At 40.9% G+C, this 17,446-nt stretch overlaps 1 protein-coding gene across 8 annotated transcripts in view; it reads left to right on the top strand.

Moving 5' to 3' along the window:
* Window positions 1-15,735, top strand: part of WDR59 (WD repeat domain 59) — a 73,933-nt gene extending 58,198 nt beyond the window's left edge. For 2 of the 8 annotated variants that reach the window (XM_072636546.1, XM_072636549.1), the window contains 10 exons: window positions 762-818; window positions 5,809-5,942; window positions 6,613-6,694; window positions 9,655-9,767; window positions 11,059-11,206; window positions 11,317-11,389; window positions 12,295-12,421; window positions 12,980-13,122; window positions 13,792-13,976; window positions 14,183-15,735. In XM_072636546.1, the coding sequence (XP_072492647.1) occupies window positions 762-818; window positions 5,809-5,942; window positions 6,613-6,694; window positions 9,655-9,767; window positions 11,059-11,206; window positions 11,317-11,389; window positions 12,295-12,421; window positions 12,980-13,122; window positions 13,792-13,976; window positions 14,183-14,338 (1,218 nt within the window). In that variant the 3' untranslated portion in view covers window positions 14,339-15,735. Of the gene's footprint in view, window positions 1-761; window positions 819-5,668; window positions 5,721-5,808; window positions 5,943-6,612; window positions 6,695-9,654; window positions 9,768-11,058; window positions 11,207-11,316; window positions 11,390-12,294; window positions 12,422-12,979; window positions 13,123-13,791 lie in introns of those variants that run through there. The other 6 variants (XM_072636547.1, XM_072636548.1, XR_011972949.1 and 3 more) reach the window with 6 other exon arrangements.
* Window positions 15,736-17,446: the final 1,711 nt, after the last annotated feature.

Here is a 17,446-nt window from a genome sequence, read left to right on the forward strand (position 1 = left end):
GAACAACAACAGACATGTAGGTGTAGGTGAGGTCTTAAGCTTTCATGATTCTTCCTAGTCTCTGACTTTTCCACCTCCTCTCCACTGGGAGCTCTCATTCAGCAAGACTGTCTCTGTTTCCCATCAGTAGTTATTTACCCCATTTCATGGTCAATGGGCCACATTGTTAGCCCAGATGTCCAGCAGAGTCCTGCTGTGTCTGCAACTTCTTGTTTCCTCCACCCCTCTTTGATTCTTGCCAATATTCCCCTGGTGTTGATCCCCTAAGTGTGTAGCTTATGACCCTCGGATATGTCAGTTCTGTGAATGAGCTTCTCCATTTCAGTAATGAAGACTCTTCTTTTAGTCCTCCTTTTTCCACCTAGTTAGAGGTCTAGCCACGCATCTTTATATGTCTTGGAACTGTGAGTTCTTTAGACCTTTCAAGCTGCACAGATCTTTGGTCAGAATCCTCATCTCTTTGGGCTCTGTGGATGGTCTCCTAGCCTCGCAAAACTGTATATGCAGTCTTGACTGATAAGGGTTGTAACTGACATTATTATGTTTGGAATTGGGATGGGAGTGGGGTGGTGAAAGAACAAAGTACTGTGAATGCTTAGGTTTTTATTTTTCAACAAGTACAGTTGTGATTTTATAGTAAATCACAGTGCTTTCTGATCCATCAGATTTGTGGAGAAGTTTCATTTTACTCTATATTTTTCCTTTTTAATTTTCTTGGTGTTTTTCTTCCCTCCTCTTGGGTGTAACGTTTTCTTACACAGATGTCTCCTCGCTCTGCCCGGCGACGTTGGTCCATACAAGCAATTAACGACTTCCCGGTACTGTGCGCTGTGCTAATACTCTCCTTAACTAACCCTGTCTCCTATCTGAGGGCCCAAGAATAAAATGCCGCCTGTCTGGCTTTGAGAAACCCAAACAACAGGCTGGGTAGCTTTCTGAATGAGTGATAGTGAACTTGTTTTCACTTTGGTGGGGTGGGGAATGGGGATTGGGGCACAAAGGGTATCAGTGGGGATGCTGGGAGACACCATGAATGGACTTTTGAAAATGGGTCTCAATTCTGGGTGTCTTGGAAATGACCCCTCATTGGAACATTTTAGCTAACTATGATTTCACTTTGAATGCATGCTATTTCTGAGAGATTCAAAATAAGCCACTTTTGAGGTGGAGGAAGCCAGAGGAAGGTGTGAGAGGTGTTGGCCAGTCTGTCCCTCTCTCAACAGCTTTACTCCTTTCAGAAAGGGAGAGTCATATTTGCACCCCCAGCCTGGCACTAGCTATATATCACAGTTGATTCCTTAGGGAGTTTTCAGTAGAAGAATTTTTTTTCATTCATCACTTATAACAAAATCTTTATTCTTTTAAGACAATCTTTTAAAACAAATTCATTCCTGTTGACCATCTATCTTTTCTGGCCTTCTCTCCCACCCCTTGAAATTGATGAAAGTTGTGCCCAGGATAGATGAGGAAGGTCTTGGGGGTGTTGTGTGTGCATGTGTGTGTGTGTGTGCATGTGTGTGTGTGTGCATGTGTGTGTGTGTGCGTGCGTGTGTGTGTGTGTTTTCGTCTGGGCCTGTGATTTCATTAGTGTGGGGAGTTTCTGATGAGGAAACGCCTTTACCCATGCATATCAGCATCTGTTCTCAGCTTCCATCTTAGAGACTTGCTTGGGGCACTGAGAGGTCACACAGCCAGTATGCCTCCACCTCCCCTCCGAAGTGAAATTTGAGCTAGCTCCTGCTGGCTCTCAGGCCAATCCACACACACCTCAATGGATTAGATTGTAATACTATTACACAGAATGTAATAGATTGTGTCTGTGTGTGTTTATGAGTGTCTATGTACAGAAAAATGGAAGAATAACGCCTATTCATTTTCACATAGAAAGTTGACACCAGCAGCCCTGGTGGAGTGAATCTCCCTAATGCTAGCTGTTGTCGGCGAGAATCCCTGCTGCAGCCACCATCACTGAGCCAGCCTGGCTGAGCCAACCTGGCTACCACATTTCCACAATTCTGAAGGAGCCTGGAAAAGAGTCTGGGTTGTGGCCCATTTTGCGGATTGTACAGGGTTAATTGGGATTACTATGAAGCAGTTGGCGGCTTATTCTTGGGCTTCATGTTTTTACATTTAACCCATTTAGTGGCATCACTGTTACCTCAGGTGACAATGACATGCTTCAATCTGGTGGTACAATTGTGAGCTGGCTTTTGGTCATTATTCAGTGGTTTTTCACCAATCCTCCCTCTCCCAATACCTGCTCCATTTCTCTCCTCCCCATAATTATGTGAATTCCAATTCCACATGCATACAATGGCTGATCGGGGCTCAGCTGGTTATCACAGTAATTGGCACATGTCTTTCAGTTTGTCTTGTCTTCTCATATCTGTCTTCCCCTTGACTCTGAATCCCTGTGGTGAGGAGCACTTCCTACCACTAATGTGTTGTTCCAAAAATCATAGGATCTTTTACCAAACGTTAGAAATATTCTATATTTAGGCCTGTCAGAATGAGACTGGAGCAATGCAAGGTATGTGACTTCAGTGACCTACTCCCCATGAAATGCTGACAGTCATTGCTGTGTGAGCCTGGGGATCTAGTAAGGAACCCATGCTTTGTTCTGATGGCCAGGAGGGCAGAAGTGCAAAGTGATGGGAGAAAATATTAAGGGGGAATACCAATTACGAAGAAAATATGGAATGTTTAATTTCTTATCTGCCAAAGCGCTGTAGAGGCGCATTGAAAATTGCTTAGTCACCTTGCAAGAACTCAAACTATTCAATACGGGTGGAAAGATGCAAGGCAGCCATCAGTAGTCAGAGGTCCCCTGCAGAACACAGCTCTTGCCTTTCTGACTTTCCAGATTTTTTGGCCATTATACAGCCTTCTTTAAAAGCTTGGCCTCTCATTTAGTATTTTCTTTTTCCCCAATTACATGTAAAAACTGGCCTCTCTTTTTGTAGCAAGATATTATATGTAAATATTTTGTCCCGTGGAGTCATCTAGGCAAATCTCTGAACTTTATATAGCTATCCTGTTGTTGAATTATAAGACTGAATCATAATGGCTTCTGTAGATTGATTATTGGAGGTAGCTACCCCTGTGATTTGGAGTTGGGAAGCAGTCTTCCAAGCCTCCATAATGCAGTACAGAATTAAGTAAGACCTCAGAAGACTTGAGATCCTGAGAGAATAACCAGGAGGTCCCTGCAGCTCCAGACTCAGCTTCTGCTAATTCAGTAGATAGAGAACTATGGAAAGGTGGCCCAGCATTCTGAGTTGCAGTCTGTGGAAGCTGTAGAACTCGGTCTGAAATATAACCTCTTAATGTTCAGTGCTCTGTAGCCTGTAGCCCCTTTATGCAGGCTTGTTAAAGAAATAACAAGAGCTCACATTTACAGTGGTGCAAGGGGCTTCCATTTATATTTTCATTTGACTTTTACAACCTGGGGAGAGAGAAAAGGTAGTTAGTGCAAATCCGTATTATCTTCGTTTAACAAATGGGGAATCTAATGCCAGATGATGGCAGAGAATATTAAATTTGGTCAAGATTACCAGCTGACATTGGAATTCAGCACAGACTTAACACTTTTACTTGTAACTCAGTTATAGCCTGGTGCTGTCATTGTTATTACCTTTCGCTTTGCAGACTGGCCAGTATGTTTGCAAACGGAATATTTTCTGCACAGAGTTCATGTTTGAATACGTATGACTTTTTTATTGATGCAAACTAAGAAGCCAGACATCTGCCCTGTAGTCAGTTAATGTCATTGTTTTCTAGAGCGTTTGCTTCTTATGAAATAGTAGAAGTGATTGCCTTGTAGAGCCTCTGTTCATTTCTATCCAGTGTGTCATTATTAGCATCAGTGAACTGCTCACATATTCATTTTCTCTTAATATATTTTTATATTTATTAGTCCATTTATGCAAAATAAGTACCTGGTCTGGCTTCAAGGAGGATTGATTTAACAACCTCTTAGTAAACTTATCCAACACGGAAGACTAAATGAAACGGACCAAAATTTAACTTTTGAAAAGGGATGATGTGAGATGGATCCTGTTTTAGCTTGGAAATGTTCAGTTACCATGGCAATGGTAGCGAGCTAACTCCTCATTTGGACCAGTTCAGTGGTACGCATGAGGGAATAACCTCCAGCACGGTCTGCGTCTTTAGAAATTTGGATAACATCATAGTAAAAAGGAGCTTAATTATTCATTTTGTAACTGACTTAAAAAGCACTTGAACAAATAACTAGGCCCTCTTTGGGGTCATTTCCCAGAGGGATGGTAGAGGGATGCTAGAAGTGTGTTACTGTCACATGATATTTATTAGATCACATGAGTGCATTTTCTAGCTGTCGACATTGCCTGGCTCCAGCCTATTCTGACAGTCTGTTACCTCTTAACATACTAATTGCTTAGAATTTGGGCACTTATTCCACTTGCATGCATTTCATTGTTTGATCATTGAAATATTAATTAGTTTTATCAGCATGCACATAAATATGCTTAAGAAAAAGCTGAAAGAACTGAAAGGCTATCTAGCCATTAAGGACTAATTTTCCTCTGAAATTGCACATGATTCTGTTTATGGTTAAATGTGGGAAATGTTCCTTCAGAAAAATTGGATTCGGGTCCCAATTGATAATGCACTTACATTTATTTTATCTCATAGGTATTTACCTTCGTTTACCTGTCATGATCTAACTTTAGGTTCTTAGAGTTTTGTTGCTTATGTAGCACTTAATGATCCCTTAAGGAGAAAAACTGATTATCCTTTAGGAATGAGGCATACTGGAATCTTGCAAGAGAGAGTGAGAGTAATTCTCAAAAAAAAGCCTAACCTTGGCTTATGAATTAAGAAATGAAAAACAAATATTGTTGAGATGAACTTAGTTGTAGATAAAGGTGTTTGGTTTTTTTCTAAGTTCTCTTAAGAGCCTAAAGAGTCCTTTAGCTCTAAGATGCATCCCCTCATTAGTAAGTATGTTTACTTCCTTGCCCAGTGCTCCTGTCCTGGGAATAATCACACCATTACTTAACCCAAGGGCTATAGTATGAAAAAGTATTGATATCATGACTAATGTTACTGAAAAAAGCCAGATGGGAAGCATATGTTGATTATTCTCCCTTCCATGAGAATTTCACGCAAATAGGCACAGTTAAATTGCGTGTGAGGCATTTTATGTTCAGTACCACAATCTCTATTTCCTAGACATTTGGTGACTAGTTGTAGAAATAATGACAAGTAATTATAATACGAAGGATTCAGGCTACCTCATTTTGAGCTACCTAATTCCTCTCCTTGTAAGAGTGGTGATTTTGCTCAGCGTAGGTCAGACTGCAAAGCTCACATTGCTGTGCCCTAATGAAAAATTTTAATAGATGCTATTGGAATTGACTGAAGGAAGAAAAATGGATGTCAGTTCAAACACAGAACTTTCATTAAAGTGATTAACAAAATTAAAACAGTTTTTAGGTCTTTTTGTTTCAGATGGCTTTTTGCTGTCTTTATATAGCTCTCTTTTGTTCTAGCTTCAGTCATATGAAAAATCAGTACGTAGTCATTAAACACCTATTAAGTGCCCAGTCCTATACTAGGCATTGGCAACCCTTTCTGGGATTTTTGGACCAAGAGTTCATTACCCTTGTCTTCATTTTACTTCCAGAAGTTGCTGTGTTATTATGGGCATGCTGCATTGGAAAGTCTTTGTAGACTAGGTACTGACCCCCAACCCACTGAGCTGTTCATTTCTAACTTGACATTCTTTGTGAACTGTCACTAACGTGTTTTCATCTCTTCCCCTAGAAATCACGGAGATGGAAGAGCAAACGGGAAGGTACAGACTCTGGGAATCGTCCAATCAAAGCTGCTGGAAAAGTCATAATCCAGGATATTGCCTGCCTGCTTCCTGTACACAAATCACTAGGAGAGCTCTACATGTAAGTAGAAAATTCCAGGGATCCTTCATGTACTTGGAAATAACAGATTGCATTATTGTTCAGTTGTTTTCATTTGTGTGGTCATTTCCTTCTCCAACTCATTTTACAGATGAGGAACAGTGAGCAGGGTGGTGACTTGCCCAAGATCATACAGCTAGTATGTGTCTGAGGCTGGATTTGAACTCAGGTCTTCCTGACTCCAGGCTCGGCATTCTATCCATTGCCCCATCTAACTGCCCTAAGATTATACTATACATTTTATTCTGCAGTTCCTCTATTCTGGGTATCAGAAATCTATTCTTTGGGGTTTTATATGCAAACTGTTCTCATCAAAGTCCATTTTCATGGTTTTTATGTCATTTGAAAGCTCTGGTTAAACCACAGAAAAATTGATTGGAAGATTGGTACCTAACTGTGACTTCTGATTTCCCAGAGTAGTGAATGATTGCAGTTTAGCCCCTGTCTGTTCCCACAATACTGGATAAAGCCCCAGATGATCTTTGTTTCAGTATAGCGAGGAAAAGAAGACGGCTTAATGAAACCAGAATAATGACTAAATTATTTCTAGGATCCCTTTCACCTCTAAGAATTTGTCTGTCTGTCTATCCCTCTTTAAAACCAGCAGTGCTTCAGTTGTCTGGTAAGAATCATTCTATTTTTTACTTTTCAGACTGAATATTAATGACATTCAGGAAACCTGTCAGAAGAATGCTGCCTCGGCCTTGCTTGTGGGACGCAAGGATCTTGTCCAGGTATTGACTTGGCTTCTGCAGAGACAGCAGCACATCTGATCTGGATTTTCTCGTTGAATAGGCCTTTCACTCCATAGCTGCTTTTCTGGTTGAATGGCATTTTAAAACGTACAATGTCAAAATCCTTTCTTAATGGTCTACACCAGCACATAGGACCTGAGCACCTTCCCACTTTTCTCCTATTTCTTGCTCAGTGTGCAGAAGGGGACTAACTACTTCTTGTTTCCTTTTCATGGCTTACACCAAGGCCAGTATTAAATATCTTGTACCTGAGTGTCATTAGCTAAGGTTCTCTTGTTGAATCCTGTCATTTACAGGATAGTAAATAGTATTGCATAGTATTAGAGTTGGGCTGTAGGGGAACTAGCTACTTCCCACCTGACTCTTGTTCACTTTAATTTTTTTTCTTGTCTGTACTCCATACAAGAAGCAGTGCTGAGACCCTGATTTTTTTAAAATAAAAAATCCTTAATATCTCCCATTCAGCACATCTAATGGTCCTTTAGCCAACACTGCAAAATTTAACTATTTGGGATTTGTGATGGGAACTATGGGTTTAACCTGTTTCTAAGAGGATCTAGACCCTGAGATTCTTAGCATTCTGAGATAAGCATCTATTTGATTTCCCCTCTCCTGGCTTCTTCTTGGTATGAATGTCTTTCTTTGAAGCAGAATGACTCTCAACAGCTCTTTCTTTTCAGTAATGTTCTCAGACAGAGTGGATTGTGAAGGATAGACTGCTCTGTCTGTATTGGTATCTATCTTAATAAATAAAGTTTGGTGAAATGACAGTTTGGTAAAAATACTTACAAAAATCTTTGTGTTTCCTTTAGCTTATTCCTGAAACCATGCATTAAAGGTGTCAGATGCCTTTTGCTCAGCAGGATCTACAGAAATAGACTGTGTCACTGTTTCTGATGGAGGATGTTAAGGCATTTTTCCCCTGAGGTTATTAGTAGTTCAAGATCATTCATAGCAAAATCAGCAACTAAATTCCTGCCCCAAATCTCTTAGTTACCATAAGTGAGCTGCAGATGCTAGTGGTCTAACACAAATGCATGCTGTCCCTTAAAATAACTGCTCCTTTCTAGCCAAGTGCTAGTTATCTGGGATGTCGGGGATATGAGAGGAGAATGCAAATTCTAGATAATACCCCTCTCCCCAACTCATTTTCTTATTTTAGCAAGTGATAATTTCTTTAACTCGTGTATATGTAAATGTTCATATGTCTGTAATTGACTTTACATAAACTGAGGCGTTATTTACCATTTGTTTTAATGTATTTGATCATCAGTTAATCAGTAGATGTTTATTAAGTGCCATCTCTGTGCCAGGCACTGTTCTAGGTTGTAGGGTTACAAATGCAAAAGTGATGTAGTCCCTGCCTCAAGGAACTTATGTTCTGCAAGGGAGGTACAACATGTTTTGTACTTGTTCGTATCTAGTACTGTGCTTTGCATATAATCAGAATGGAATAAAATTTTCCTAATTGATTATAAAGGACATACCTGAACCCCATAAGCTAACAGTTATGGAGGCATTTCCTCAACTTGATGTTAGCGAAAAGGAAATCCAAATCCCTCAGCTTCAAAGTGAGAGAATAGGTTGTGATTAAAAGTAATACAGCAGAATTCTTCATGATTTGTACTTTGAAATAAATGCAGTAAAGACATCCTAAATTTCAAAATGAAATAGGAACCACCAGGGAGATCTCAGACGAGGAATCCAGATGTCATTTTTCTTTCCCGAGTGCCTAAGGACCCAAAAGAGACAGTGCAGGGGAGTGTAGAAAAGAATCCCAGAATGTGACTTTGGGAAGAGATTTCAGTAACCTTACAGGTGTCACACCAAGTTGCTGACAAGCCTTCTGTCCTTAGTGAGGTGGAACCAGTTAATTCCTGAGGCCATTTCAAGATGCTCTGATTGTTCCAAGATTTTCTTCTGTCTGACTTCCACTCATTGCCCCTGGTTCTTTTTTCTAGGGCAAAACTAAACAAATCCAATCACTCTTCTACATGATAACCTTGTACTTAAATTTTCAAGGACATCTGTCATCCCTATCCCTAAGTTAGGGATAGCTTAGAGTTTTTTGGTGTCCTGGACAGTCCCCCTTTGGCAGTCTGGTGAAATCTGTGGGCCCCTTCTTAGAATAATGTTGTTCAGTGTATGAAATACATAAAATACCACAAGGGAGGCCCTTCTATTGAAATATATTTATCAAAATATTTAAAAAGAAAAAGAACAAGGTCACAGATGCCAGTTTAAGAACCCTTGCCCCCAGTCTTCTCTTCTCCAAGCTAAACATCCCCAGGTCTTTCAGTTGATCCTCATGTGATATGAACTGATAGCCCTTTCATCCTGTCCACTACCATCTGGATGCTCTCCTCTTTTCAAACGAAGTACCCAAAGCTAGCTATCATACTGCACAATTGAGGAAAGCATGCTTCTGCCCTCTTTATTCCTGAATGTTTTGCCTATGTTGTAGGTGCAGTCTCAGCTTCCATCACACACCTGTTTGAGGCACTTGGGTCTGGCCATTTCTCCTCTGTCTGGTACTTGTGAGGTTAATCTTTCTAATCCAAATGTAATAATATCTTATTCAGACTGGCCCAGTGTCCTAGCTTGTCATGAATCTTTTGAAGTCTGCCTTTCACCTAGTTGATTAGCCAGCTCTCTTTCCTAGCTTTGTGTTATCTGCTGGTTTGATAAGCAAGCCATCTATGCTTTTATCCATGTCATGAATAGATATCAAAATGGTGCAAGGCCAAGTGAAGCAGCATGTAATGATGTTAAATCAATTGCTTTTTGTTGTAGAGGTGCTGAATTATCTAGCCTCAGCTTAGTTAATGAGGGCTAGTTAAACTACTTGTATAGCCCTGGAAAGTAGATGAGTTTTTTTCATTGCCTCTGGTCTCATCCTCACTTGGTTATATTTAAATGTGTTTCTTTGATCTTTCCAGGTTTGGTCACTGGCTACAGTAGCTACTGATCTTTGCCTTGGCCCAAAGTCTGATCCAGATTTGGAGACGCCCTGGGCCCGACATCCGTTTGGACGACAGCTATTGGAGTCCCTGTAGGTTTTTAAAGACTAAAGGCTCTGGGAAATTAGATTATAATGGAGTTGAAGGAATCTATTCATTAAAACATATTAACTTCATTTCCATGACACTGGTTAAGAAGAAGGTATAGAATAGGGTTTATTTCTTTATTAGGGAGAAACTCCTCCTCATACATGTGTACTTTGAGGATCTTTGTTTGGCCTGTAGACTGCCTCCTCCTAATAATACAGAGGGGAGACTTGTGGAAGTAGAAGGTTCCGTTGTACAGAACCACTAGGCCATTGTTACCATAATGGAAAATTGCTTTGGGAGTTGTTTGCATCTCCTTTCTCGAGTTTATTCCTTGACTGTCAAAGTCCGATTGCTTCAGAGCACTTTAATCTGATACAATGGAGATTTGGTAAGACTTAGCTATGTGGTATTCTTGGGCAGGCTCCCCAAGAAGACGAGCTGGCGCCTCGGCGCTGTGAAGGGATTCTGCCCATTCTTGCAGGCTCCCTCTTGCTTTACTAATTCAGAATGGACTCCAGACTAGTACCAGTGTTTGATTATCCCTTTTGTGAAATGGGAAGGTTAGCACCCACTCTGCCTGTCTTATGAGACTTCTATAGAACTTGAGTAAGATCGTGTATGTGAGAACTTTGTAATTATGGAAGGCCACACTGTAAGGTATCACTGCTGTTATTTGTCCTCAGAGCAAGGGCCTTCTGGTCTTTCCGTTAACAGCCTAGTTCAAGGGCATTTTGGTAACATGGCGCCTGCCCATTGCTAATAGGATAGATGTAGAATTCTGCCCCAGGGTTTCTCTAAAGCCCAAATGGCTGTTTGGTTTCTCTTCAGCTGACTGCTCCATTGCTTTTGAGTAGGCCCTGTGATGAAAGTAACAGGAAATGAGAAAGATTTGTCTACCTCAAAATAAATGTTCGTTCACCAAAAGATCATGAGCTGCAGACATCCCAGATTTGCACTAATTAACTAACTGAGCTTCACGTTTGAGTATGAAACACTAGAATTTTTGAATGGAAAGCTAGACAGAACCCATCAGAGCTACATCTTAGTCATTTGTAACTGAATGGCACTGTATTCTGCTCCATATTCATTCAGATCAGAAAAGAAAGCAAACCATTTGACCTGTGGAAAGCTCCTTACTTCTTGCCACTGAGCCTGAAATCAGAATATCTTACAGCTGATGTGAAAATTCATGAGTCATTAAGAGACTGAATTCCTCTCTTACCAAAATTCCCTGCAGCTACCCTTCTTTTTCTGTTCCTGTCCTGGCTCATTACGTCTTCTTGCTTTCTCTAGGCTGGCCCATTACTGTCAACTCCGGGACGTCCAGACCCTGGCCATGCTTTGCAGTGTGTTTGAAGCACAGTCCAGGCCACAGGGAATATTGAACCCCTTTGGACTCTTTCCTAATCGTCCTTCCAACCTTGTGTCCCACAGCCGCTATGTAAGTGGACTGATTTCTTGGTTAGTGCTTATTTTTACTAAGTGACATGACCACTAGGGTGGCGCCTTGGCTAGCCTAGTAATTTTTGTCATTATCTTCCTTCCTTGCAGCCTAGCTTTACTTCCTCTGGCTCTTGCTCAAGTATGTCAGACCCAGGACTCAGCACTGGTGGATGGAATATAGGTAGGCATGTAAATGACCTAACCAGGGCTCTGTCTCCAGCTTCATAAATGCATGGCCTTTGTTTGATTGAAATCCTTGTCGTATGAAAAATGCTATTCATATCCAGAGAAAGAACTATGGAGTCTGAATGCAGATCAAAGCAGACTAGTTTCTCTTTCTTTATTTTGTTTGTATTTCTTTCTTGGGGTTTTTCCCTTTTGTTCTGTTTCTTCTTTCACAGTATGACTGATATGGAAATATATTCCATATGATTATACATATAGAGCTTATATCAGATTGTGTGCCATTGGGGGGAGGCAGCGGAGGGGAAAATATTTAGAACTCAAAATCTTATAAAAGTGAATATTGAAAACTAAAAATAAATTAATTAATCTTAAGAAAAGAGAAATCCTTATCATATTGTTCCTTGTGCATTTCATTTTTCCTAGAATTCATCTACAATAAAAGTCCTTTTAAAATAATGAAAACTACATTACAGTGAGTCTGCAGGCTTTGGGTATTTGTCTCTAAATTAGGTTTCTCTACAGAGACACTTGCTTTGTTTTCTTTTGTCTGCATCACTCACATAAAAATGTGTAATGGGGCTTTTCTAGCTTTCAGTTCAGTCACCCTAAACCATGCCCTCTACCTACCTTGCCTTCATCTGCTGCTGCCTGCTAACTCACCTGTGAATGTCCCTCTTCCAGGGAGGAAAACTAGAAGACAGGTGGCCACATAGATTCATAAATGAGTAGGTGTGTCTGTATTCATAATTGTAAGGTTGTCTTAAAGATAAATGGGATGGGATGGTTCTTTAATGCTGGGTCTCTGACGTTCCCACACTGCAGATCATAAATTAGACCCACTCTGTTAGTGAAGCAGTTTTCAGATAATTTTCCTCCTTTGTCTTTTTGACTTTTCTACAGTGGGTAGGGAAACAGAGCATGCATCTTCACCATGGGGGGAGTCGTCCCCTGATGAATTGCGCTTTGGGAGTTTGACTTACAGTGACCCTCGTGAACGGGAACGAGACCAGCACGACAAGAACAAAAGGTAGGCCCTCTGTCTGTAAAGATCTCTACTTTTCTCTGGTATCCAAACCCTTAAAACAGTTGTACTCACGGTTATTGGGAATATATGTTACCATTGGACCATCTGATAGCTAAGTCCTCAGTACCTTAGCATCATGTCAGAAAAACGGCCCTCTTGTACCTGGAAAGAGTACTGTGATCTAATTTTCACTTTTAGGGAACCCCCAAACTTCCTAAAATCAGGTCCTCCCTCTGAGAGAGGGATGCTCAGAAACTTTCCTGTGAAGGGCTGGATGGTGACAGGTAGATCCAGCAGTCTTCTTTGTTACATGTGGATATTAAAGTTTCTACTTGGCATGTTTTTCCTCAGAGAACAGAAAAAAAATTGCACCATTTGTGGGACTTTATTAAATCCCTTAGAGCCTGCTCTTTCTCCATGTCCTTGTCCTTTAACTTAGGGAAAACTGATTTATATTCAGAAGGCTCTTTGAGGACTGTGGTTATATGATGTTTACTCTTTTAGTTCTTATAAAGGAGTGGGGGGATGCAACCAACAGAAGAATTTATGAATTTTCTCCAGGCTCCTTGACCCTGCCAACACTCAGCAGTTTGATGATTTTAAGAAATGTTATGGAGAAATCCTTTATCGTTGGGGTCTGAGAGAAAAACGAGCTGAAGTTTTAAAGTTTGTGTCCTGCCCTCCTGATCCTCATAAGGGAATTGGTGAGTGCTGTGAATTTCAACCTCATCCTCTTTGCTGTCTGACATGTTCCTCTAATTTAAATTGCTTAGTGCTTAAATCCTAGAATAAATGATCAGTCTCATTTATAAACTGAACTTTGACATTTTTAAAGTCTCTTCACTGAGCTTATGAAAATTTGGGGGCACTAGGCCACTCTTCCATTTTATTAGAAGGTACCACAGGCAGAGAAGTCTCTTATCAATTCAAATACTGATTATAATTAGCAACTTTTTAAAGAACCGTGCTCATTTGATTGCCTGACAGAAAGAACTGGAAACAATTTAAAATACTAATCAGCTTTGCTAATCTGAAGTGTAAATGGAGTCCTCAGGTAAACATATACCAGTTCTACAATCAGTTTCCTTTACATTAGAACAAATCCTGGACACAGCCAGTACAGTGGCCTGTAGCTCTCTAGTTGGCCTTGGAATCAAGGGACATCTAGGTTCAAATTCTGCTTCTGAACCCTCCAGGAAAACCACTTCAGCTGTCAGGGCCCCACATCTGCGTTGTCAGAGGGCACTTTCCCCTGAAAGTTCCCTACACCAGTGAAATCACAGATCTGAACCAGCCAAACAAACCAGCAAAAATCCAGTGCAAGAAAGCTAACATTGGTATTTCACTTTTTCTCTATCTGAAACCATTTCCAGAGTTTGGTGTGTATTGCAGTCACTGCCGGAGTGAGGTTCGTGGAACCCAGTGTGCCATCTGCAAGGGATTCACATTCCAGTGTGCCATCTGCCACGTGGCAGTAAGAGGCTCCTCCAACTTTTGCTTGACCTGTGGACATGGTGGGCACACCAGCCACATGATGGAGTGGTTTCGCACCCAGGAGGTGTGTCCTACCGGGTGTGGGTGCCACTGCCTGCTTGAGAGTACATTTTGAAATCACAGACTGTAGACATGGTGTAGAGGACCCCACAAAAGCTAGGGGATCAGACTCCCTGCTGGGACTGGAATCACTGCCCCTCCCTGGAAGTAGGGGTCTCATTCACCCAACTCCTTTCTGACCTGGCTGTTTTCTCTTGGATTCCTTCTCAGTTCTTATCCACTGCTGGCAGTGGTTACCCTTCAAAGGAAGTTGAGTCAGACATAAGCAGTGCATCATGTGTTCTCAGCATCAGAGGAGCCAGCGTATTGAGTGTTTTCTTGGAGAAGAACACTTGCTTACGCAGCTGGGACTTACTTCAGGGTTAGTGTCATCTCTGATGCCTAGCAGGACCAGAACAAAGAAAAGAGACCAAAGCCAGAGACGAAGGACAATCTTTCAGCCTGCTGACCATAACTATTCATTGAATTGAAAGTGGTTCTTCCCTTGCAGCGGCTTTGGAAACTTCATTGTCCATTCAGTGAGCTGATGGGCAGTGGCCTTTAAGCTATGACATTTAAATTATGAATATATGATGTACTTAAGGATTTTTAAGATGGTTTTTATTTTTTGAGCTGCTATTTCTTGGCCAGTAAAATTCTGGGTAATCATGTAAGACAAAGAATTAAATGACATTTTAATGCAGCATGTACGGTTTTTCTACTTGTTAACTAAAGTTGCTATAAAAAGTTCAAAATAGATGCTTAGGCAGCGTGAGAGAAAGGGCTGGTTTGCTTCTGTGGAATCTAACCTCAGAAAATGCATTCACTTAGTGTATGGAAGAATGTTTCTAAGAGAAATACCCTGTTCCTTTTCTGAATGAAGATGGAGATGATATGATGGCACCTGGAGTATTTTCTTCCCCATCTTTCTATTGGTGTCATTTGTTTTGAACTTTGTTCAGGGTGACATCCCCGGTGGACGTGAGTTACGTGCTGGCCTGTCCTCATAAATACTTTCTTCCTTTCACCCGTCCTAACCCCTGACTCTGCTTGCTAGCTTTTTCACACAGCTTAAGTGTCTCTGGGAATGAAGGCCCTTACTTAGCAAGTATTTCTGTTGAGAAAATTCACTTTGTTTCTGTCAGTCAAGCAAAACCTGAAAGTTTACAGCTCCAAATAGATATTGATTTAATTAATATGAATGCAGTCCCATGGCTTGAAACATTTATAAATAATATTCAAGCATCTGTGACCATGCTTTGGACTAACTGTGCCTTAAAGAAACAAGCTCCTGTCTTTGTCACAGCTTGAACACAGGCTTTTTTAACAGGATACCAAACTTAGCCAAGATGCTGGCATGCCTGCATCCTCCTAGACTTTTGGCCTCCCCAGCAGGGAACCTAAAAAAGTTGACAGAGCCAGGACCTTTGGGGATGCCAAGAAGTCAAAGGAATTCCTTTCAAATGTGCTTTTCTCTTGTCTGTGCAGTTTTATCTTTGGCAGTAACAAATGAGAGCCTCTGGTAATTGAACACAGAGTGCAGTGCCTGTCTGAAATTTGCACAGAGGACAAAGGATCTGTCATATTTCTTAATGGAATCCCAGGTTGCACAGAGGAAAAAAACACTTTCCCGCCTCCACGTTGCTTGGTCTAATGTGAAAGTTTGCCTCTCTCTGTTCCTCTCAAGAATCAAATGTATTTTTGTGTTTATAAGTATGCTGTTATGTAAAAGTTCTTCCTTCTGTAGTTGTTTAAAAAAACCCAACAAATCAAGTTTTGTTAAAGTCTTGTGAGTCTGTTGTTATAATTGTGTGTTAAGGAATTTAAAGTTAAAAGAAATAATTCTCTCTTCTTTCTTTCACCTTTCAAAGTATGCCTTTTAGAATTTATCACATTCCAAAGTTGAGATTCTTAATCTTCTGGAAATGTTCACATATTTAAAACTTCTCCCTTCAATTATTCTGGATCCTTGAGTGCTTATCATAGTGACACTCTATCTCTCCTCTCCCTTCCCCCGATTCCCCGCTCACCTCTTTCTTTTGGAATTGTAGGATGTTAAAAGTAGAACAGTCTTCTCACAAGGATATAAATCATTTTGAGCTAAAAATTCTCATTTTCTGATCCAGAATGCCTCTTCTTCCCTCCAGTGATGGAGTGATGTTTATCTTTGAAAATACAGTAAAATTGAGAGAACAAAGAGGAAAGAAATAGGAATCCCTGTCTGTCCTGTGGAGAGGGCCCCCCCACAGGATCTGTATTTGCTTAGGTGAAGTGTGATTGAGACAGTTGGATGAGTGCCATTTTGGCCTAATTTGACATGTGAACAAATGCTGTCATGTACCTTTTGGAAATCTTGCCTAGGAGTGGTTTGTGTCACTTTTTTTGCATATCCTTTGCTGTATATCTTCCCTAGGAATCAGAGAAGGACCTGGAATACTCTAGACCCCTGAGGTTCCCAAAGCAAATAAGGTGTGTCAAGGCCAGCTCCCTGCCCCTAGCAGCCCTTTCAGGGAAGCCTGAGGCCTCTAGCTTCCCTTCCTAGGGTTCTAGGAAAGGCCACAAGTCTTCTCCCTCCCCAGCCAGGCCTGAGGTGGGATTTCTCCATTTCCTCACACCGTTTTCAAAGGGAGATGCTTTGAGAAATACCCAGTTTTGGGTCGCATGTAACATTATCAGAGGAAGTAACCAATCATACAGCTAACAGCTGGGGACCGAATGGGACATGTGAAGTGTGTGGTTCATATGTGAGACTCACCCTTACCCCCAGCCCCTGAAAAGCCAGCTCCCCTTATAGTCTTCACATCTCTGATTTTAGCTCAGCAAGTTAGCAAGGGTCTGGGTACACACTGGCTCTTCTAAACCAATTTCATCCCCTCAGGCAAAGGGTCTTGGCCATAAGTCTTTGCATTTTCATAATTATGCAACTAATACAGCAGAAGAAAAGGAAAATAAGGGAAAATCAGGTCACCAGGAGTGTGAGAGCTTCACAACAGGTTTGGAGCCTAACTCTTAGTCCTGTGCTGGAGCATGTATTTGGGGAAATGCACTGTGAAAATGATGGATGATTTGGAACAGAATTCATCATATTAGATGCATGGCTGTGTCATTTATTGATTGATTCTTGGTACGTTACTTTTCTTTGCTGCTGGCTTGATAAAAGAGGTATGGTGCATCTCTTAACAGTTCTCATATATTAAAACCAATAACATTTTGAAAAGCTCCCTTTTTTCTAGAGAACGAAAATACTATATAAGCAACCTAATAATAGTGTACCAGATTTTGAAGACAGTGCTTTCCCCAGTTAATAGGTGAGAAAACCATACTGTTTTCTGTGATACACTTGACAGCAGAAGTACCAGCAGTGTCAAACAGCATTAATTTCATGCCCACTAAGGTATTGTAAAATAAATTGTGTAGACATAACCAACATCTTAGCAGCTTACCCATCTAAAAAGAGAATCATTGGGTTTCCTAAAGAGGATGAGAGTTTCAAAG

Source organism: Notamacropus eugenii, chromosome 1, assembly GCF_028372415.1.
Source record: "Notamacropus eugenii isolate mMacEug1 chromosome 1, mMacEug1.pri_v2, whole genome shotgun sequence".
NCBI lineage: Eukaryota > Metazoa > Chordata > Mammalia > Diprotodontia > Macropodidae > Notamacropus > Notamacropus eugenii.